The 21,506-nt window shown below is 44.1% G+C and overlaps 4 protein-coding genes across 6 annotated transcripts; 2 read left to right on the plus strand and 2 right to left on the minus strand.

Moving 5' to 3' along the window:
- The first annotated feature begins 884 nt into the window (after positions 1-884).
- Positions 885-9,178, plus strand: LOC124328478 (transcription factor HIVEP3-like). Of its 2 annotated transcripts, none has more exons than XM_046787252.1 (6): positions 885-1,178; positions 3,207-3,302; positions 3,383-7,605; positions 7,670-8,121; positions 8,183-8,669; positions 8,729-9,178. In XM_046787252.1, the coding sequence occupies exons 1-6, from the start codon at positions 1,133-1,135 to the stop codon at positions 8,843-8,845; spliced, it is 5,421 nt and encodes a 1,806-aa protein (XP_046643208.1). In that variant the 5' UTR covers positions 885-1,132; the 3' UTR covers positions 8,846-9,178. The 2 variants fall into 2 exon arrangements, with proteins under 2 accessions (XP_046643208.1, XP_046643207.1); XM_046787251.1 differs by lacking the exon at positions 885-1,178 and adding an exon at positions 2,842-3,055.
- Positions 9,179-9,347: 169 nt separating this feature from the next.
- On the plus strand, positions 9,348-11,786 carry LOC124328509 (guanine nucleotide-binding protein-like 1). The gene is made up of 10 exons (XM_046787310.1): positions 9,348-9,556; positions 9,618-9,913; positions 9,971-10,138; positions 10,195-10,344; positions 10,404-10,529; positions 10,591-10,618; positions 10,684-10,775; positions 10,838-10,922; positions 10,986-11,026; positions 11,085-11,786. Exons 1-10 carry the CDS (start codon positions 9,439-9,441, stop codon positions 11,724-11,726), a joined length of 1,746 nt encoding a protein of 581 aa, XP_046643266.1. The 5' UTR covers positions 9,348-9,438; the 3' UTR covers positions 11,727-11,786.
- LOC124328484 (nuclear pore complex protein Nup153-like) lies at positions 11,760-17,603 on the minus strand. Of its 2 annotated transcripts, none has more exons than XM_046787260.1 (7): positions 17,252-17,603; positions 16,942-17,185; positions 16,776-16,868; positions 16,426-16,713; positions 16,196-16,341; positions 15,782-16,133; positions 11,760-15,721 (listed from the first exon to the last, which is right to left on the minus strand). In XM_046787260.1, the coding sequence occupies exons 1-7, from the start codon at positions 17,321-17,323 to the stop codon at positions 12,549-12,551; spliced, it is 4,368 nt and encodes a 1,455-aa protein (XP_046643216.1). In that variant the 5' UTR covers positions 17,324-17,603; the 3' UTR covers positions 11,760-12,548. The 2 variants fall into 2 exon arrangements, with proteins under 2 accessions (XP_046643216.1, XP_046643215.1); XM_046787259.1 differs by having other exon boundaries at positions 16,776-16,871.
- A 396-nt stretch (positions 17,604-17,999) lies between these two features.
- Positions 18,000-21,263, minus strand: LOC124328500 (double-stranded RNA-binding protein Staufen homolog). Its single transcript, XM_046787291.1, has 12 exons — positions 21,085-21,263; positions 20,679-20,935; positions 20,532-20,607; positions 20,077-20,459; positions 19,828-20,005; positions 19,661-19,767; positions 19,497-19,589; positions 19,258-19,419; positions 18,724-19,197; positions 18,573-18,659; positions 18,411-18,509; positions 18,000-18,328 (listed from the first exon to the last, which is right to left on the minus strand). The coding sequence occupies exons 1-12, from the start codon at positions 21,143-21,145 to the stop codon at positions 18,227-18,229; spliced, it is 2,079 nt and encodes a 692-aa protein (XP_046643247.1). The 5' UTR covers positions 21,146-21,263; the 3' UTR covers positions 18,000-18,226.
- Positions 21,264-21,506: the final 243 nt, after the last annotated feature.

Here is a 21,506-nt window from a genome sequence, read left to right on the forward strand (position 1 = left end):
GGTTGTAAACAACTAAATGTTATTTTATTTTTTAAGAAATCCTTGTGTAGTTTGGCCACAAATAGCAGAGTCCACCACTACTGGCGTGATCTTTATCTGCGGCTAACAGAAAATATTTTTTCCCATTTTTCTATCCCGTTTTTCTTGTTTTTTTCGTTTTCTACAAGAGTCTGACACGACGACCGTTAGATGGCTAGGATCAAAAACTAATTTCATCAGCCAATAGATGGCGTCTGTTCCAAAATGATAAATAATTCCCCTCCCCCAACTCCCCCCTTTTTTCTTTTACCGTGAAAAGTGCGCGGTGATTCCCAACAAACCTCCTTCCCATCCTTTTCCGCCTCCTACTCGTAGCGGAAGAGGGGGGGAAAAACTACGCAGTTAAAGTGTCTTGAGGGGGAAGGGGTGCTATCGAGTGGAGTGGGTGGGTGACTGGGTGAATGAATAAGGCTTTCCTCTGACTCAGTGCCAACACACATACGTTCTTCTTCCACACACATATCCCAACGCGTATACATATTTATATATAAATTGTTCATTTCTCTGCTCTGTTGTTTCATATGAGAAAAATGTCGAAATTTATTTAACGAGCAGCACAGCACATCCTTTTTGGCTGAACTTTCGTCACGACGTGGTGGCTGCTGCTGGTCAGATATAATAAAAAGAGATTTTCGGTTAAAAGGAAAAACAGTCAAGTGACGTACTACTAGGCTGTGGCCTGTGGGCTGGGGAAAATACCACCGGTGAATGGTCGCCCATGTTATATACACTCCTCCTCTCCCTTTATCCTCTCATTCGTTTCACACACGAAAGGAAGAAGAAAGAGGAGAGAACTGAGAAAGGGGCTATCCCTTTTGGCGTTTCAAAACAAAATCCCCAAAAAGTTTCGTTTCCCAGTTAGACGGGAGCATCTCACCCGGTTGGACTCGTTGAAATTTTGCGCTATACCTATTTGAGTGTGTTTTAATTTCATCAAGTTTTTTAATTCAACACAAAAGAGTTTCGTTTGGTGTGTCATGTGACCGTTAATCAATTTTCGACAATGGCCATGGGGATAAGATAGTCGCCGAAGAAAACATTTTTGTTTTTACATTTTTTAAGTAGACAAAAATTGTGTCTCCCAACACCTGTCATGCCACGACGGAGAGGATCGACCAACGCTGGACGTCGTACCACCAGTAAGTTTTTTTAATTATCTATTTCCGACGTCATTCCCCCATCTATTTGCAATGACGTCACTTGAAATTGAACTAGTAGACGCTTAAAGAATTTCTGGAAACTTGGTTTCAACCAGTTCAATCGTTAACTTTTTGTGTATATTTATTTTTATTTTGAGAAGAGTCGCCACGATGAGTCGTGTATGTGAATGGTTGAATAGCCACCCACCCACCCACCTCCTACAAGGTTGGCACAGTGCCGGCCACCAGACCCTCTCCAGACTGCGTCCTCCTCCCACCCTCGGCATCACCCACCGTCGTTTACTTGTCCGCTTTTTTTATTCCTGTTTTTCTCACGAAAAATAGATAACGATTAGTCCCGATAATATTTTGATGCAACTAGTATGAAAAATAATTTTTAGTTGAAAATAATATTTAAAAAAATGAATAGATTCGAGTTGAGGAATCCCCCGCAGTTTTTCGGTTGGTTGGTGGCAGCACTGGGCGTCCTTGAACGAGTACGTCCGAACCCATAGACAAAAATTGTCGTTGGACGACTACGACAAGGAAACGCACAACTTGTATTTTGTGTGTCGGGGAATTCAAGTGCCCTGAATTATAATCGGAATGATTTCTCCTTTAAACTCGTGAGGTCAGACATTTTTTTTTAACAAAAAGAAGATTGGGCGCCAGACGAAATTGGCAGTTGTCAAAATGGCGCCGACGACGTACGACGGAGAATGTGCGGGCAAATGGCCAAAACGTCGAAAAAGATTGTCGTTTGCTACTCTCAACTAGTGAGAAAAGAAAAGCCCCAACATGGGGTTTCTCATATTATTATTTTTCAGGCCTCCTTTTTCTACGAAATTCCGTCCAGCACACACACACACACCTGATGTCGGAATGTTGTGGAAAGAAGAAGGAAGAAATAAAAAAGATAAAGGAAAAAAGATGGCGGTAGCCACCAGGCCACCACGTTAGGGGGGGATAGCCCGGGTGGGTTCGCGCAAGGGTTTCCCTCCCACCACACCAGCCTTGCCTTCAACCTTGACAGCCTCCGGGGGAATTGGACTCTGTTCTCTCATTGGTTCAAAACTATCAGCAAAAGATTGGGAGGAATGCGCGCGCCCTCCCCTTTTTCCCGCCGACAGCCACGTCTCCCCCCCCCCATTCACCGTGGTGGCGCGCGATGTTGCCACTTTGCCCGTAATTTTAATTTCAAAAAAGATGACGGAATTGATAATGAAAAATCAATCACACACACACACACGCCGAGGTCATTTTATATAATAATCTGTAAACGATATTTCTCTCATATCATCTTGACGCAAGTTATTGGACTTTGATTGGCATAGGAAAAGTTAAAAGCCGCTGCTGTTTTGGTTTGGCTGGGGTCGCCCCTAGTCTATTTTCTGGTTCTAACGGATCCGTCCAAAAGTGTCTGGTTTTGGCTCGTATATTTTAGGGCTTTTGTGTTGTATTCAATGGAGAATGAGGAGGAGGGTGGTGGTAGAAGGAGGAGGTTGTTGTGTGACTACATTCCATTTTGACTGCTGTTCTCCGCAGACCCGCCATTGAGGCGCCAACGCGTTACCCTGCCGACAGTCTCATCTTCTTTTCCAAAAAAATATTATTAGATTTAAATTAATTCATAACAAACACAATCGGGTTATTATATTATTTGGTCGTTTTATTTTATTTAAAAAAAGAACAAATGGCGTAGTTGTAACACACAAGTGGGTGAATTTAGTCATCCGGTCAAATACCTTGAGGGCATTAGCCAGAAGGAGAAAGGGGCCACATCGTCAACTCTGTAAATAAACAAAGTGCACTGCGGATGGAGGAATGGAATGTGACCTTGCCAAACAGGTCATCCGGCAAGAGCCCCCGTTGTCAAGGTTTCCTTCTCACCTCAAGGCTCTTTTCACCTGTCTCTCTTTTATCCCCCCCATTCTTATACCCACCACTACTTGATGATTCAATTCAATGGGATTTCCCTCACACACTAAGAATTAACATTTTTCCTTTTTATTTTGGACATTCTCGCAGTTGACGATGGACGTTGCAACGGCAATAATAAGAAACCCATGGCGCCTATCCGAGCTGCCAAAGTCACGGCACCCGCCGTCTCACCGTCACAATCAGGTACAATCATTTGAAAATCTAAATTCCATTATCAGCTCTTATCTAATCTTTAATTCTTTTGTCTTTTTTGTTAAATAAAGTCAACGAAGCTACTCCGGAAGCCACTCAATCCAGCGATCTTGGCTATTTGCACAAGAAATTCAAAAAAGTAGCCGCCACTTTTTCAACTACTCCGGAACCGGCTCTTCCAGCGGTGGCGGCTGATCCGCCGACGGATGAATCATGTGCTGTTGTTGTTGTTGATCCAGCCAAAAAGGAGGATCAACAACCCGATAGCAATGGCTCGTCAAAATCTTCCAGTAAAGGTGGCCGGTATGTTTGTCACTACTGCCAACACGCCTGCGCAAAGCCCAGCGTCCTGGAGAAACACATCCGGGCGCATACAAACGAACGGCCCTACCCGTGCGTTCCGTGCGGATTTGCTTTCAAAACCAAAAGTAACCTCTACAAACACTGCAAGTCACGCACACACGTTCTCAAATTGGAAGAAAACGGAACGGCCCATCCGCAGTTAACTGGATCAGCCGGAATCATCATCGATCCAGTCGAAGGCGGAAGTGATGATACTTCAGACGACAATGTTATGCTCGACGATAGCGACGAGGGAGAGCCACTGGTTGTTGCTGTTCCGCCACAGCCGGCCGAAATCATCGTGTCCGTTTCATCCGCACCATCCACTCCGGAGAAATTCAAAACGCCGTACAAACCCAAATTTCATAATTTAAAAAGTTCAGACGACATTTTAGAAACTCCACCGACCACCGACGAAGGACGACCCAGCCCTGGATTCCTCCACGAAAGGATCAGTCAAATCATCAGCAAGAATCAAGCCATTGTCGAAACGCTGGATCCAATTTGGCCCAGGCGATATGTCCGCCAATCCAGTCGAGACAATAAAGAAACGGCCAAAAGTCCCCGGCCGGACATTGTCATTTCATCTCCATCAATCAAGAAATCCGGTCTAGCCGGAAGAGAAAGAAGTTGCAGTTTAAGTTTGGTTCCGCATGCGGATCAGACGACCGACTCGATGGTTCTGGCCGTCCCCTCGTCTGTTGCTCCATCGTCGACCCACCGACTGTTGCAAGAAGATGAAAATCAGAGGAAGAGATGCTACTCGGAAGGTCCAGCCGTCACCGAAATTCGTCATTCCGTCCGGAATTTATTGCAACAGTCTCCCAAGCCGCCGCGAACGGACGTTTTCAATCCACAAAATCCGGAAGGTTCCATCATTAAGGATATTTTGTTAAAAAGTCGCGGATTACTTCCGGCCAACTGCGAGGCTAAAGAATCGGCGGTGGCCGTAGTCGATCCGCCGACGAAAATGTCATCGTCATTCACCGTGAGTGCTCTACTGAATCCGTCCACGACCCGTGCCAAACCCACGGTCGAATTTCCCCATCCACATATCAGTTTAGATCCGGCGGATGATCCGGCAGAACGGCCGCCATCAAAACGATCCAAGATTTCAGACGTTACGCAATCCGCTCCATTTCCACGTCCGCCAGTCGATCCTGAAATGATCCGATCAACATCGTCGTCTTCTTTTGTGGCCGATCGAATCCGGACGTCGCTTCCGCTTTTCGGAGGTGAAGTGGAGATCCATGACGGTCCCCAGAGGACAGTGTTGCGAATCGATCCGGCGGGTTACGTTGAATCAAATCGATCCAACGGCCAATCTACTGCAACCGCCGAGTCGCCGTCCTCAGTTGTCGTGACAAAAGTGTCGAATTTAAATAATTCCGGTGGTCTATTTCGTCTGCAACCGCAGGAATCCCGCATTTCCGTTTTCCCCGTCATGAAAACCGCCGAAACCAAATCCGGCGGTGATCCAGCCCGTGGCGTCATCATTCATCAACCTTCCGTGCCTTATATTCCGGGAATTCCCGGCCCCTACAGTTCAAGCGGATGGCTTCCGGCTTCCACCATGACGTCTGTCACCGTTTCCTACACCACCACCACCACGGTGTGTACCAGCCAATCAACAACAACATCACAACGTCCGGTTCCATCGATTACGGTGCATCCGCCAGCCGCTAGTCTCCTACAACCTCCGCACCCGGAAGAGCGAACGGATAGCGGATTCGACGATGAAGATCCATCGACCCAGGCGTCACCCAAATTCCTTCGCCCCAATTCTTTATCGTTGCAGCCGGGCACGTTCAATTTGAAAAAGAACAACATGGCCGGCCTGGATCCCCAGAGCGGACAGCCCAACATGCTGTGCGTTTCGGGAGCGGGAATGACGCTCATCAGTCCCGAGACGCCTCGTCCGCGCAAGCTATTTCGCCAGTTATATCTCAACGGCCACGCCTACACCTATTTGGGCCTCAAATGCTCGACCAGGGTCTATTTTTGCTGCCTGTCCCGGGCCCAGCCCATGTACGTCCCGCATCATCCCAAATTGTCCATGTATTCGCAATGGAAGACGAGAGCTCCAGCCTCAGCCGGCCCGCCGGGATTGGAAGCCTCCAGCCCGACTCAAACCATGTCCCTTTACGATTCCAGACAACGCCCGACGACTTGTACGACGGCCCAATCGACCGATCACGGCCGGATGATTTTGACTCATTCGTCTTATTGGACCAATCGCGACAGACCCACAACGACGCATTTCAAATTGCAAGTAACCGCCGCCCAGGACGTCGTTCACATTGAAATTCCTCCTCCTCCTCCTGCTCAATCGACTCCGGAAGAATCCCGTCCGCCGGATCAAGTCATCAGTCCAACGGCCCAGGCCCAGACGAAACCGGTTCAACCCAAACGAGTGCGGATCTTTGCCGGCGGCTACAAATCCACCGAGGACTACACGTACGTTCGTGGTCGAGGGCGAGGCCGTTACGTGTGCGAAGAATGCGGCATCCGCTGTAAGAAGCCATCCATGTTAAAGAAACACATCCGCACGCACACGGACCTGCGCCCCTACACTTGCCGCCAATGCAATTTCAGTTTCAAAACCAAAGGCAATTTGACTAAGCACATGAAATCTAAAGCTCACCACAAAAAGTGCACCGAGCTGGGCATCGTGCCCGTCCCTACCACCGTCGACGAGGCCAACATTGACGAGGACAGTCTGGCCCGGCAGGAAACGCTCAAAAAGATGAAACTGGCCGGCGGGTCCGGCAATGAAGGCGATTCCGATTTGGACGACGATGAAGATGAGGATGAAGATGACGAGGAAGACGAAGAAATTGAAGGTGAAGAGGAGGAAGATGAAACGGAAGATGATCCGCCAGTGACGACTAAATTATTGCCAACTGGACAATTTGAAGATGCCACAGCAGCCGAACCGGTTCGTGAAGAACGTGAGCAAGAAGTGGCCAGGAGTTTACTGGATTTAGGTGTTATTGCTCCAGCTGGATGTAAACCCACGACTTATCCTTACGCCAGCCATTTCCATCCGCCGGAAGAGGAACAACATCCTTCGGTTGAAATGAAGGAAGAGCCTCCAGCGCCCGTTTGTAAACAACAGCCGATGGATTTATCCACTTCAACCGCTGCTTCATCGGCTCTTTTGGCTTCCATCTATTCGCCCATCGTGAGCGAAACGGCCGCTCGTCGATTATCTCCCGAAAATTCCGTCCAGCCGGCCACCAGCGGTATGCTGCAAGCTTACCTGACGGAAAAAGCTTTGAAGGAGGGACTGATGAAACGTCACCAGGTCAAATTGATGACTCCGCCCTCAGTCGTGGTCGAGAATCCCGTCGTCACTTTATTCCCGACTCAATCCAAATCCAGTCGTTCGGAATTTGTGGTGCCTTTGTCGTCGACTTGTCCGGCGGCCATTCCGACCTCGGTGACGGCCTACAAATTGACAGATGACGGCAAAACGGCGTGCAGCATTTGCAACAAAGTTTTCACGAAACCGTCGCAACTGCGATTGCACATCAACATCCATTACTTTGAGCGGCCGTTTCGGTGCGAGGCCTGCGCCGTTTCCTTCCGCACCAAGGGCCACCTGCAGAAGCACAAGCGATCCGTGACGCATTTCAATAAAGTCAACATGAATTTGACTTTCGGCACGCCCAGCACGGAGAATCCTCGACCGTTTAAATGTTCCGACTGCATGATCGCCTTCCGCATTCACGGCCACCTGGCCAAACATCTCCGCTCCAAAATGCACATCATGAAACTGGAATGCCTGGGCAAATTGCCCTTTGGCACTTATGCCGAAATGGAACGATCGGGAATCAATCTCAACGAAATTGACACGACCGATTGCCACAATTCACTCGAAAGTCTCCAATCATTGGCCCATCGTCTCTACAAACAAGATCCATCCAAAATCCAGCAATGGCAACAAGAGGTATATATCTATTTAATCCATTTGGAATTCTTTTTAATTAATTCATTTTTAACTACTTATTTAGGCTCAAGTGGTAGCAGAGGCTAATTTGAGGGAACGGACAATTAGCGAATCGTCGGAAGAATTTTCGGATGTTGCGGATGATGAGCTGGATGAAGATGGGGAAGATAGCGACGGCTTGCCGGATGGAGCCGGTGTCGAAGAAGCTCCTCCTCCACGAAAATTGACACCAGTTGAAACGCTTCCGGCACAGCCAGAAATGAGCCATCCGCCTCGTGCTGCTGCCATGTCTCCAGACGCCAGAAAGGCTCCGCCCCCGCCACCAGTCATGTATTGTTCCGCTTGCGGAGATTCGTGCGTTTCCATGGAAGCGTTCCAATCACACGTCATGGAAAAACATCGGCCTCTGTCACCACCTACGACTAGGACACCCTTCAAGGCTTCTCCTCCCGCAACGGCTCCCGAGTCTCCCGCCAAATTGGCACCACCGTCCAACATCCAGCCAGACATTGGCAGGTATATCTTGTTGCACTCGACTTGGTTTGTTCTTTTTACAAATCTCATTTGCATTCAAAAGGGTCGTCAATTTGGCTGTGGAATCGAGACGATCTCCATCCCGCGTGATGGAGACTGGCCCCAAGCCTGGCCCACCCTGGAACCGTGGTCCAGGTGACCTGCAATATGCACAACCCCGTGGTGGCTTTTACGGTGGCCCACCGCATTCATCTTCGACCATGTGGCCACCACCACAACCGCGACAGCCAACAATCGGTGACCTCATGAGCCTGGGCAATCCGCTGTCGGCTATTCCACCTCAGTGGCATCAGGATCCAGCCGCCATGGCCTGGATCGCATCCCGCCACATGATGCTGCCGGGTCATCCGCCCACTTACACTACTCCGCACCACTCTGGCGGCCATCACACCACCAACGGAGTAGCCATGCAGCCGCGCCTCTACAGTCCCACCTCCTCGAGTTCTTCCATCGCAGCCAACGACGTCGACGTCGTTTTCCCCTGCGAACTTTGTGGAAAATCTTTCAATGCCAAAGAGACACTCCGACAGGTATATTAACAATTAAAGAAATGTAATCATCTCATCAATTAATTAATTTTTCTTTCCAGCACATGTTGGCTCACGCTCAACCGCGACCGTTTGTTTGTGAGTTTTGCGACGCTGGGTTCACGACTCAGAAGCACCTTGAATCGCATCTGGTTCTGCATCGGCCTCGTACATCCTGATGATGCCAGTTTGATGACGTCACCCGGTGAAGTGTCCTCTCCACGATGTATATCTCTGATATATAAGCCTCACGATTTTTCGTGAACCGAGAACGTTTTTGTTTGTTGTAAATAATTGGCTTTTGCTATAGACACTGTTGGTCGCTTTCTTTTTATTCTTGCTTGTAAATCCCTTTTGCGGTATTTTATCACGTTCTTCAGACATGGCGTAATTCAGAAACATATCAGATTGACCCTAATCTTAATCGAAATGTATAGATGACAACTAAGTTTTGCGTTTACTTTATACCTGCTCAATCAAACTTGTTAATAAACTTATTTTTCAATACGGGATTTATTTTCATTTTTCTCGACTTTCTTTATTTTCCATAGACAATAAAAATAATTTATTTTATTAATTAATTGTTTAATTTTATCAAATGAATTTTGGTTGGAATGAATTTAATCTTTTTAAAAAAGCGAAAATTTAACGAATTGGCATCGTTAGGTTCTAGAAAAAATCGTCTGCTTCGTGTGTTGACATCATTCCGAACATCTGATTTTCCGCATGCGTTCAATCATTCCACGTTGATCTTCAATTTAACCCAAACAAAATGGCTCCACCAAGTCGTCGCGTAGCTTTTTCTGCCAAAGCAAAGAAGAAGCAATTACAGAACAAACGAGAAGAAAACCGAGAACGTGACAAGGGAGATGGAGACTTTTTGGAAAAACGTAATACAAATTTATAGTTATTTGTTAACTGTCTCTTGAAAAATTTGTTGTCTTGAAACAGGTAAAAAGAACTATGTTGCCCAACACCTGTTGACAAATGACAGTCAGGTTGCAGCAGGTCCATCAATGGAGGCAATTAATCTTCAACCCGGAACGGGCAGGAATGTCAACCGATTCAATTTGAAATTTCACGTAGAATCCAAGGAAGAAATTGAAGCGAGGAAAGAAATTGCCAGACAGGCAATTGTCCCTGAAGCAGAATCAGGTCTTGAACTGGGAACAGATTTCTGCTTCGTTCCAGGGCTTGAATTCCCCCAGAGACCAAAATGGGACTATAATCTAACACAACAAAAGCTGGTATTGTGGTTTTTCTTTTAGTTGCATTAATATGACTAAATTTTTATTATATTGCAGGACATGAAAGAAAACAAGTATTTTCGTGAGTACATTGATGAAATTGAAAAGTCTTTTCCTTTAGCTGAATTAAGCTACTTTGAATTGAATCTGGAAACATGGAGGCAGTTGTGGCGTGTTTTGGAAATGACTGACATATTGCTTGTTGTCATTGATTCCAGATTTCCAGTAAAGTTTCACTCAGTCCTTTTATAAAATCATTGTTCTAATTTTTTATTTTGTAGTCTTTGCTGTTTCCTCCATCTCTGTACAATTATGTTTCACAGCACCTAAAAAGAGATGTCATCTTGGTTTTCAACAAAATCGATTTGGTTCCCGCATCTGTTTTAGCTGCATGGAAACACTACTTTCAAACACAGTTTCCCTTACTACGCGTAAGTATACTCACTTTTATGTTTTCCCCGAGTTGATTACTGATTTTCCCGGTTTTTAGATTGTTTTCTTTACGTCTTTGCCTTCTTATAACTTGAGAGATGGAGGTAGCAAGTCTGGTATGAAAACACAGCGCCGTAAAGGAACTATGAAAATGGCTGCTGAAGGTGCCCAAAAATTACTCGAGGTACCATTTATTATTATTGTACGTTATGCAATTATTTTAAAACTTTGTCTTTTCCACTCAGGTTTGCGAGGATATCTGTGGAACTCAAGGCAAGTTTCATTCAGTTGTTATGTTACGGTAAGGTCAGGATATAACGAAATAATAATTGATGCAGTTGATTTGAGCGCTTGGCGGTCTAAAATCACTGAAGAAATGGCATTAAAAGGTGACGATGAAGAAGTCGAAATCGGAGAACTTATTCAGCAGGTTTGTGCCATTTAATATTGCAAACTATTGAAATCTTTGATCAAGTAGTCTATCGGTTACAGGTAAAGAAACCTGATGTAGGTTTTCATCAACAAGAAAGATTCCAAAGCGGTATGCTGACTATTGGATGTGTTGGACAGCCTAACGGTATATTTGTTATACTTAAAAACTTGTAATATTCTTTTGTTTAATTCCCGTATTTAAATTTAGTTGGAAAAAGTTCCCTTATTAATGCATTGATGGGGAAAAAGGTAAAAATCCTGTCAGTTTCAAAGTCAATGTTTTAAATAACTTGTTATCGATATACAGGTTGTGAGTGTTTCCAGAACTCCAGGTCATACCAAACATTTCCAAACCATCTTCCTGACACCCAATGTGAAATTGTGCGATTGTCCGGGATTGGTTTTCCCCTCTCAACTTCCACGTACGCTGCAGGTGTTGGTAGGAAGCTATCCCATCGCCCACCTACGAGAGCCTTACACAGCTGTTGGTTACGTTGGCAAGTATTTGAATTTGCCGGAATTGCTAAAGATGGGCCATCCTAGTGGCGAGAAAGCAACAGAAGGTCAAGAATGGTCGGCCTACGATATCTGCGAAGGATGGGCTATCAAACGAGGTTTTATGACCAAACGGGCTGCCCGACCCGATGTGGCTCGTTCTGCCAATCATCTTCTAAGGCTAATATTGGAGGGGAGAATCACTTTGTACTTGCGGCCACCCAACTATAAAGCGGAAGAGTCAAAATGGCAGTCACACCCGGATGTAGCCGAAATTACCAACATTCAAGCACTCGGTCAAATGAAAGACGATGGTTGGCTGGAAGCAGCCGCAGAGGTGGTGGAAGAGGAAGATTCTAATGAAGAGAGTGAAGAAGAAGAAGATGATGAAAGCGAAGAAGAGCAAGTCCCTGCGTCTTCGAATAAATTTGCTTTATTGGAAGATGATGATTAAAATGTATCAGATGTGTGAGATATATATACCGAATCACAAATCAACGTCGTTTATTTGAAAGAGCACTAGTTGGAACGCTTTTGTTTCTATAACATCGGTTCACATCGCCGTAGTTCCAAGTAAGATGAGAGCCACTGAGCAAGGAAGAGAAAATAATTCATTTTATAGAGTCGATCCGCTTACAAAATTTTTCCCACAAGTTCCACAAAGTAAAACTCCCCGACATTATTATATCTAACTAACCCCCCGCAATTCAGAAGAAATGAATTTGTCGGTTGTTCCGGTAATGTATGACGACTTCCAGATTTGAATTTTGTTAGGTAATATGTCAAGAAAAAAAGCAAACAGGATAAGAGGTTGAATTTAGAGCATTTCACACACCATTAAATTCAACCCCTGGTAAAGAGCAGACACATTAAATATAGATGAAGAAAAAGGCCGAATGGAAATGCCATGCACATTCTCTCAGATTGCCAAGTATAAGAAATCAGATTGATCTAATTTCGCATTTTACTAATTTCTGTACAGAAAAATCACAACGGGTCATCGACGTGTCCCTTCTAATGTAAAAAAAAAAAAGAGCCCTGAAGCTCCAATTGGCCCCGAGAATGTGAAAGGCAAGTTCAATGCCACATGAAAAGTTCTGAAAAAGGTAAAGGGATGAAAGAGAGAAGTAATTACACATGGGAATTTCATACATACACTTGCGCGCACACACGCTCTTCCGCACACACACACACACACACACAGTTTAAAAAAAAAAAAATGTTTTCAAGTCGCTTAATGTTGGGTCATACCCCCACCAAAGGGCTGCTCTCTTGTCTATCTTCGTCGAACTGCCTTGCGCATTTTCCGGGCTCCACCTACACTGCCGGTGTTGTCAAAAGGGTTGGCTCCAGGAAAACCCGCAGCGAACCCGGGAGACGGAGCATCAGGCGGATTAAACGTCGCAGCCGGTGGAAAATTGAAACCCGAATTGACGGCTGGTGGAGCGGCATTCATGCCAAACTGAAAGAGGCCGGGCGGTTGTTGAGGCGGAGCAGCGGAGGCAGGAGCAGCAGCAGACCCACTAAAATTGAAACTAGATGACGCAGTGAAGGCGGATGAAGCAGAAGCCGATGGGGCACTGAATGAAAAAGGTGCAGCAGCAGCAGCAGCAGCCCCAAAACCTGTCGGTTGTAATGAACCAAACGGAGACGATGCTGCGGCTCCAAATGCAGGAGTAGAAGATGGTGTGGCATTGAATCCTGAAAACGGAGCCGACGTGGTCTTGGGAGCACCAGTACCGAAAGTTCCAAAAGTAGGAGCAGCGACCGTTGAAGGTGTTGTTTGCTGGGAAGTTGCAAAGTTAAACTGCATTTTGGGTGCCTCTGAAGGAGTCGTGACCGGAGTGGCAACGTTTGAAGCTCCAAAAGCAAATGACGATGGGACGGACGTTGTTGAAGCACCAAACCCGAATCCACCACTACTAGCGGGTTTGGCGGCATCTTTAGGAAATTGATACGCTGGGGGAGCAGGTGATCCGAAATTGATGAACGATGCGGTCGTAGTCTGTGGCGTTCCAAACGAAAAAGACATAGACGGCGCAGCGGCCGTAGACGTGCTAGTCGTAGGCGTAGCTCCCGCACCTGAAACAAAATTAAAAAGGGAGCTAGAGCTTGCCGGAACAGCCGATCCCAAGGTAGATTTCGTGGTAGTAGTAGGTAAACTGAAACTGGGGGGAGCAGCCGTCATTCCAAATGCCGTGGGGGCGACGGCCGTTGCAGTTTGTGAACCAAAAGTTGGGAGAGATGTTGTAGAGGTCGATAGACCGAAAGCAATCGACGACGCAGTAGTAGTAGGTAATCCAAAAGTGGAAGGAGCAGGTGCTGAAGTTGTGATGCCAAAGGGCGGGCTCGTAGACGTTGCGACAGTTGTTGAAGCACCGAAAGTTGGTGCCGATGAAACTGAAGCACCAAATACTGTTGGGCCACCAAAATTGAAAGACGGCGCAGTAGCCGGTTTGAATAGCGATAGAGAAGGAGTCGACGTCGCACCTCCAGTGAAGCTAAACGGAGTTGATGTGGTGGTAGTAGTAGTAGGTATCGACGATGTACTTTTGGGAATCTGCGATTCTTTCTCGGTGGCCTCACCAAAATTGAAGGTTGGCTTTTCTGTCGATGTCTCTGGTTTGCCAAACGCAAATGTAGGCTTTGTTTGTTCCGTTGCTCCAAAAGAAAATGAGGATGCCGAACTGACAGGAGCCTGTTTAATGTCCGATGGGGCCGTGGGTTTCTTCCCGAGAATATCCATCACGCTGCCGGTTTCCAGTAAAGACACCTTCGAGTCAGGAACTGCAGGTGCAAAGCTAAAAATGGGACTCGATTTAGAGGCTGACGATGTGGTTGTCGGTGCAACATTGAACGCTGCTGGATTGGATAGGACCGAAGTTTTAAATTGTGAATCCGCCACTGTTTTCTTCTCGTCGTCTGTCGCCAAGTCCGTCTGGCGCCCAAACACAATTGGTTCTTCAGCTTTCTGTGTTGGCTCTTTTGGTTTGATTTGGAATAATTCGATGGGTCCTGTGTTTTGAGAAGCTACAGGCGCAGTAGAAGTGATAGCTTTGGTTTCTTCTAGTTTCTTCTCAATTCCAAATTTAAATCCACCACTTGTTTCTTCCGTTTTCTTGCTTGGTTCAATCGATGTACCAAATTTAAAGCCTGCTTTTTCAGGAATTTTACTGGGTTCAACGACTTGAACTACTGATTCGCTAGAAGACGCTTCTATTTTCTTAGAGGGTTCTATCACATTTCCAAACTTGAATCCAGGGGTGACACTTTTATCTTTCGATACTTCAATGCTGGCGCCAAATTTGAATCCTGAAGAAGAACTTTCTTCCTTTTCGCTAGAAGTCCCAAAAGAAAACCCTTTTGTTTGGGTCAAAGTTGACGATTCCGTTCCAAACTTGGGAGCTGTTTGTTGTCCAGGTTGAATGCCGAATTTAAAGGTTGAAACCGAACTGGGTTTAACTGCAGGCTTGGATCCCGGGCGTGCTTCGTCGCAAGATTTGCATCGATCTTCTTTATCAGCGTTCCTGATCATACACACAGAACATTCCCATTGAGCGGCGGTCATTTTAAATTGATCACCGAATCCTTTTGTTGGAGGTACAACAGGAGCAGCAGCAGCAGGAGCAATAGGCATTGCTTTTACTGCATTGGGGGCTGGAGATTCGCATGCCACACACGAAGATTTGTCCTTGGAATTGGGAACGCAACAGACAGAACAAGTCCAAGAATCGGTAGGTGCCTTGAATTTATCTCCAAATCCTGAAAGAACCGGTGGTGACTTTGTTACTGGCTCCAAAACGGGCACAGCTTCTTGACTTTTCCCTCTGAGAACATCAAGGACACTTCCAGATTTCAATTCCACTTCTGCGGGTTTAGTTGGAGTCTCCTTCTCTGGTGTTTTTTTCGGAGAAGCGTTGACGAGCAATGGGGAGCTGAAGTTGAAACTGAGCGGCTTCGAACTGACGGCTGCATCTACCTTGTACGGACTGACGGTAACCAACGGTGCTGAAAACGTGAAAGCTGGACGAGCTGCTGAGGTACTCGTCATTGAAGAACTAACCAATCCATTGGAACTCATTACTGCTGCTGTTTTCACTGAAGACTTTGTCGATACAACAGTTGCTTTTTCTACCACCGAGGAAGGAGGTAGCAAGTTGAAACTAGGTAGACCTGCTATACTAATGGGCATTGGCACAGCAGTGAGCTCCTCCGACTCTACATCTTCATCCTCTCGAATACGAGGAGCCGATTTACGAAGTGGTGCTGACATCCTCATTCGCATCTTGCCACCAACTTGGGCACTGATGGGGGTGCTCGATACTAGTGCTGGTTCTATTTGAGACAAGTTTGCTGGAGCTGGTCGGGTGACAATCTGTGCCGGAGTACCGACAGATAATTTGGAAGTTGGAGGTCCCAAATTTGGACGTCGGCGACTCAAACCAAACCCTTTAAACACAAAGCGAAATTATTATAACGTTAAGCCATTCATAACTTTTATCAATTTACCAGTGAACGAAAGTTCTTCGCCTTGTAAAGAAGTGGATCGTTTACTGTTGGATGCAGCAGGAATCCTTTTTGCATCTCTCACTGGTGTTGACATGGCTTCGAGTGCTTGAAGGATTCGTTGAGCTGAACTACTAAGTACAACATTTGACGAACTGGTAGAAGCAACAGAACTCGAAGTGGATGGAGCTGAAGACGCAGGCCTAGCCTGAATTCGACTTCGCACGTATGGGAATAGTGCAGCTGAAGGTTGTAAAGTGGCACGGCGATAAGCTGAAGCACCACCGTAAGTCGTCTTACCAGCATAAAATGGTGAGTCTACAACACTCTCGTTCATTAAAGACCGCCTAGCCTCCTGTTGGAAGTAATAAAAGAATAGAGTCCAGACTTTGTTTTCAAATTAAATTTAAGACTTACAGCAGCCGTAGGTCCAAATGAAGTTATATTGAAGCGTGGTCTCTTGCTTCCATACGATGAAAGTTGAGGTTGGGAAAGGTCTCGCTTGGCAGCTGAACGATTGAGTGAAGTGTCGTCTTTGTCGAAAAATGAGCCACTAGCCTCTTCTACAAATCAAAAACAATACATTAGACTCATTTGAAAGCAAAATTCTTGACTACAAAATGATGAAAATGTCATTAGAAATCTACCTGTATCCTTGTGGAACCTTGATTCTTCTGTGGGAGTTATACCTGAACTTGTATCATGACCAAAAGTATGAAGGCTGAGAGTTTTGCGTCCACGGCTATTTTTGAGGTCAACTGCTAGGGACTTGCTCAAAGAGCTTCCAATGATTTGCAGTGAAGATTGATTAATAGAGAGAGGTTCAGCAACTCCCAAACTTGATAGTTCTATATTTCTGCTCTCCCTCTTATGCTCGAGATGGGGTAACAATGAGGAACATCCGCTAGTTGACTCTGAGTTGGAGTCATCATCACCTGTCAGAAGAAATGAGATGTGAGATGTCATAAAAGTTTGAAAATCAGTGTTTAATACAAACCATTTGTTTGAACGATTTGTTCTCTTGAACTTGATTCAACCACTACTGGCTCTGGAAGTAAGTCCAAAGAAGGGACATTTGGACGAGCTCTTACTGCTAGTCAAACAAAAAAGAAGCATGTGTTACACAGTTTGAAGGAAGCAGAACATTGATGAAAAAAACTTACTGTTGCTTTGTTCTTTGGATGTCCCAGGTGGTCTGCGAAATATGAAGGACTCTCTTTCAACACCTTCTCGGTGGGAGCTGTTACCATTGCTGGATGAACTGGTTGACGGCACAGGTTGTTCTTCCTCAACTTCATCATTTTCACTATCTTCTTTTTTAGCTGATGTAGATTGTAACCAGTTCACCAGCCAAGAAGGTTGTGGTAACAATCCAGTAACTGAATCTGTTACTCGCCTCAAAATCGACTGATAGACAAAAAGCCGGATATAGTTGGGGTTTCACAAACTCACACAAACGTATTTTAGTCTTACCTTGGGCCTTTCGTATGGTTTTGAATTTTTGCTCCGCCTTGCCTTGACTTTACCTAAATTATCTTCCCACATGACTGTTTTAGAAATTATCAATCAATACGGAAATCAGATACTGTTGCAAGAAAACAGCTTTAACCCGTCGCACCACGACCCACACGCGGCGAGGAAAAAAGTGCCGAGAAAAGATGGCGGATTTTTTTTAAGTTTAGAAAGATCTGATTGGCGGTTACGAGAAACAAATGAAGAACGATGTTGCTCAAAGAACTTATAAATTTGTCAGTAGAGGGCGTTTGTGACGGGCTATAGTTTGGCTCCAGCGGAACACTTCTCGACCATTCTCGATGAATCAACCGATCGAACTAAAAGAAATTGCCTAATTCGCATGCGGTAACCCCCCCCCCTCCATGCATGAAATTAATTTTCATTTTGGCTAGCGCTGTTACATAAAACATCCACTAGTAATGTGGTATCACGCTGTGCCATGTAAAAAAAAAAAACGTAATTTATTTATTTCAGTAGTGCAGTATTACGTAAAAGTATGATCAGTATGATTGCATAATCGCTATTTAAACGGTCTAAGCTTGGAACTTGCACCTAATCATTTTCTGATTTTCGTTCTTTTAGTCAACGGTACAGATTATTCATTTTCAAAATTCTTCTTTTTTCTTCCACACATGATAAGAGTCAGCAAGAGATAAGCTCCTGATTTTATTTGAAAATAAATACAAATAACCGTTAAATGAAAAATAATGAAATAAAAAGCTGAACCGTGTACAATGTAGAAGGGGGAAAAAAAGAGTGAAATACAAAGAAAAATAGTTTTGACTGCAAACCCACAAAGGAAAAACAAAAGAAAAATCGTGATATCGTGCTTGAATATTAAGTTAAATGACACAAAAACTAAATTAAATAGATATGAGACAATCTCATTTCAAATCTCAACATATCAAACAGGGCATTATAGGAAAAACAAAATTATTGGGGTCCTGTGCTTCGTTGATCTGCGTTTTCTTTGTTGGGACCAACGGTGTCATCTTGAGACCCTTCAGAAAGCAATTTCATCATATTGGAAGCAGCCTGTGCAAAGAATTAAGAAAAAGAACATCAATTAAATAATTAACTTAAGCTGATTGCCAAAATATAGTCAAGTTATGATTACGTTATCATGGGCTTCTTCCAAAGTGGCACCCAGTCCGTGCGACACTTGCGGAGGATTTGTATTCAAGGTCACAAGGCTAACGAAATCTCCTTTCTTGCCCTAATAATATTACATTAATTCCAACAGTAAATTAAAATTAGTTTTTTAAATGTTTATTATTACCTTTGGAAAATCGGAAAATTCGACCTCGTATTCCAGTACTTGGGCCAAGTACCTTAGACGTATTTCCGGGCGCAACCCTCCAGAAGTCTAAAGATTAAGTAATAAATATATGATTTTAAGAAGTGTTGAGAGAGGCATAAGAAAAACATGCCTTGGGCGGACGAGACGATTGAGTAGTTTCTTTAATTCCAGTGGCATTCGATGAATCGGTTATGAATGGAGAGTCAATTTTCCTACTCTGTCCGCCTCCTAATAAAAGAAGACCCGGAACCATTTGACGACCTGTGCAATTGCTGTTGGAGAGTGGCGCATCCTGTAAGAGCGTCTCAACAGCAACTGATGTATCGCTAGAAGCAGATGACTTGCTGGAATCACCAAGAGCATCCAGCGCCTTGAGAGCAGCAGCGCGTTTGGCGTCTTTTTTTTTAGTTCCAACACCTGTTGCCGTTACTGAGCCAACAGCAACTTCTACAACAAATTCGGGGGACTGACGGGGGATTCCCCTTTCTGACAAAACAGTAAATACTGGTTCCTTTTCTTTCCTCGCCTGCTGCAGTTGAACTAGTTGAGATATTGGATCTTGAGGTTTTGTGCCAAGGCAACCGTTAGATGCAGATGTAACATCCTATTAAACACACGGTATAAATAAGCAAGAATGATATTATTTGAAAGTAAACAGACAAACCTTGACTAAATTGCGTGGCTTTTTCCTGGCGATGGTTGATTTATTTTTGACGCGGATGCGTGGTGGGCTTACGGTATTTCCTTCCAAAGGACGCAAGACTCCGTTAGGGTGGACCTTCTTTAATTCATCGATCATGATCTCTGCTGCTTTTCTTTTGGCCACCTAACCCGATCAAATGAATAAAAAGAAATTTCAAGATTTAAAAGCGGAACGTATTAAAATTATAACACACGACGCACCTTTTTACAGTTTCCTTCTCCTTGAGTAGTAACTTCCCCTAGTTTGCATTGCACGATGAAATTTCTCATGTGGGGCGGTCCACTCTCATTCAACTAACGATAAAAAAAACTCAGTATTTATTGGATTCACGAATTCTCTTAACGAATCAATTAAAGAAACTTACAACTGTAAATTCTACAGTTAAATTTAACTTTAGTGCCAATTCGTGAACTAAGGAGACGGGAGATTTTAAATCCGAGTCCGTGTTGGCTTCGCTAATAACTGCAGCCTCTGTAGAATGATGATAAGTATAAACGAGGGTACTAAGTAACATTTAATGAGAGAACTTGCCATCCAATTGCACTTTGTCAATCAACGTTTGGCCCCGTAACTGCTCCAGTGCCTGTTGTGCAGCGTGGTGCCGCGCTGCTTGAGGTTGAAGTCCTTCACCAGTAACGAAAACATGACCAACTGCTAAAGTAACTCTATGCGTCACTGGTGCTTGTTGGTAACGATTAAAGTAGTATCTCTAATTAAAAGAAGAAGAAAAAAACGTAAGAAGAATTACATGTTTTGCTTGGCTACAAACGAAAAGTATACCTGATTTGAGCTTGAGGGAAATCGCTGAGACGTGTGAGTATGTTGACGCTGAAAATCGGCGTTTAAAAATCTTTCGTTTTGATCCACTTGATTTAATCGAAAGTCACCTTTACACACGGGTGATTGCTCACCATCTTCTTGGATCTTGGATTTAATAGACAAAGGCGCCAGATTTGTGTATACAGGTTGAAAATTTAGCTTCATAGCCAAAGCATTAAGTTCCACAGTTGGGGTAATAGGTTTGTCACATTGAGAGTTTGACATGCATTTCACTTTAGGTTTAGGTTCAGGAACTTGGTAATCAGTCTTCTTAAGGGCTAGTTCAGCAGCAGCATGTTGTGCTTTCTTAATACTTTGTCCAGTTGCACTATACTGCTCCTCACCTATAAGATATAGAATATTTCAATCCTAAATATTACACATGTAATGAAATTGCTTTTTTAAAGAGATTTTACCCAATTTCAGGTTCACAACAAATGTTTTCTGATGTGCAGGTCCTGATTCCTCTGTCAGACGATACTGAGGCTGTATCTGGAAAGAAGAAATTCAAAGGTGACTGTTTAGAAATTTTCTTTTGAATTTTTTAGCAGGTGAAAAGTAACCTTATGGTGGCGAGCAAGCTCATTGACTAGACACATTGGGGTTTTCTTTTTCCCATTCTGCTCAGATTTGTCTTGTAAACCCATTGAGAAATCAGTATCATCAGTAGATTCACACCGATTTTCTTTCTCAATGCATCCAACATTCTCAAATGTTTCAATTTTGTGTATCTCATCAATTGTGTTCTTCAACTCTAGACCTTGAACTGGTATGAGGGCTTCTTGTGCACCACCTGACATTTTCCAATTAGGTTCAAATACTGTGAAAACAAAAATATTTATTTAGTTTTAATTTAAAATGAGCAACTAATGTTATATTTTCCTCTTTAATCTTTCACATTTCAAGATAGATACTTGGAACACATCACATAAAACAATTTCAAATATTTTGCAAATATATGAAACATACCCTGATCTTTAACATCTCTGTTTCTTGATTCATAAGCACTTCTTTCTTGAACATTATTCATTATAAACAATGAAAACAAGTGCCTTTTTTAGTTCAATCATAAGAAAACCAGGAGTTTGTTTAATCTTCTCGACACTTGAAATAACCACAAAAAGTTGGTTTGACTCACAGAATATGTTACAAAAATGTTGAGGAATATTTGAGAAAAAAATATCAGTACGATTCCATTACAATTAATAGTTAATAAGTGTACGACGAGGAATTTGACATACTATAGTCTCAACTCTCAAATAAATCCGTTTCCTATGATTTATGGAATCAACTTATTCGTTTACGCATTAACTATTCCAATATTTTTGTAAAGTTTCGCAGTTCCTTTTGTAAAGTTTCGCAGTTCCTATGAATATTCGTGCACGATGTAC

The sequence above is a fragment of the Daphnia pulicaria genome, chromosome 3, assembly GCF_021234035.1.
Source record: "Daphnia pulicaria isolate SC F1-1A chromosome 3, SC_F0-13Bv2, whole genome shotgun sequence".
NCBI classification, from domain to species: Eukaryota; Metazoa; Arthropoda; class Branchiopoda; order Diplostraca; family Daphniidae; genus Daphnia; species Daphnia pulicaria.

Coding starts and splice junctions, on each gene's coding strand:
- LOC124328478 (XM_046787251.1), top strand. CDS start 2,995: ATGGAGGAATGGAATGTGACCTTGCCAAACAGGTCATCCGGCAAGAGC. Junction 3,303..3,382: donor CGTCTCACCGTCACAATCAG/GTACAATCATTT, acceptor TGTTAAATAAAG/TCAACGAAGCTACTCCGGAA. Junction 8,670..8,728: donor CCAAAGAGACACTCCGACAG/GTATATTAACAA, acceptor TTTTCTTTCCAG/CACATGTTGGCTCACGCTCA.
- LOC124328509 (XM_046787310.1), top strand. CDS start 9,439: ATGGCTCCACCAAGTCGTCGCGTAGCTTTTTCTGCCAAAGCAAAGAAG. Junction 10,530..10,590: donor GTGCCCAAAAATTACTCGAG/GTACCATTTATT, acceptor TTTTCCACTCAG/GTTTGCGAGGATATCTGTGG. Junction 11,027..11,084: donor ATGCATTGATGGGGAAAAAG/GTAAAAATCCTG, acceptor ATCGATATACAG/GTTGTGAGTGTTTCCAGAAC.
- LOC124328484 (XM_046787259.1), bottom strand. CDS start 17,323: ATGTGGGAAGATAATTTAGGTAAAGTCAAGGCAAGGCGGAGCAAAAAT. Junction 16,714..16,775: donor ACAAATCGTTCAAACAAATG/GTTTGTATTAAA, acceptor TTCTTCTGACAG/GTGATGATGACTCCAACTCA. Junction 16,134..16,195: donor CATTTGGACCTACGGCTGCT/GTAAGTCTTAAA, acceptor TACTTCCAACAG/GAGGCTAGGCGGTCTTTAAT.
- LOC124328500 (XM_046787291.1), bottom strand. CDS start 21,145: ATGAATAATGTTCAAGAAAGAAGTGCTTATGAATCAAGAAACAGAGAT. Junction 19,768..19,827: donor TGACAAAGTGCAATTGGATG/GCAAGTTCTCTC, acceptor ATCATTCTACAG/AGGCTGCAGTTATTAGCGAA. Junction 18,510..18,572: donor AATTTTCCGATTTTCCAAAG/GTAATAATAAAC, acceptor TAATATTATTAG/GGCAAGAAAGGAGATTTCGT.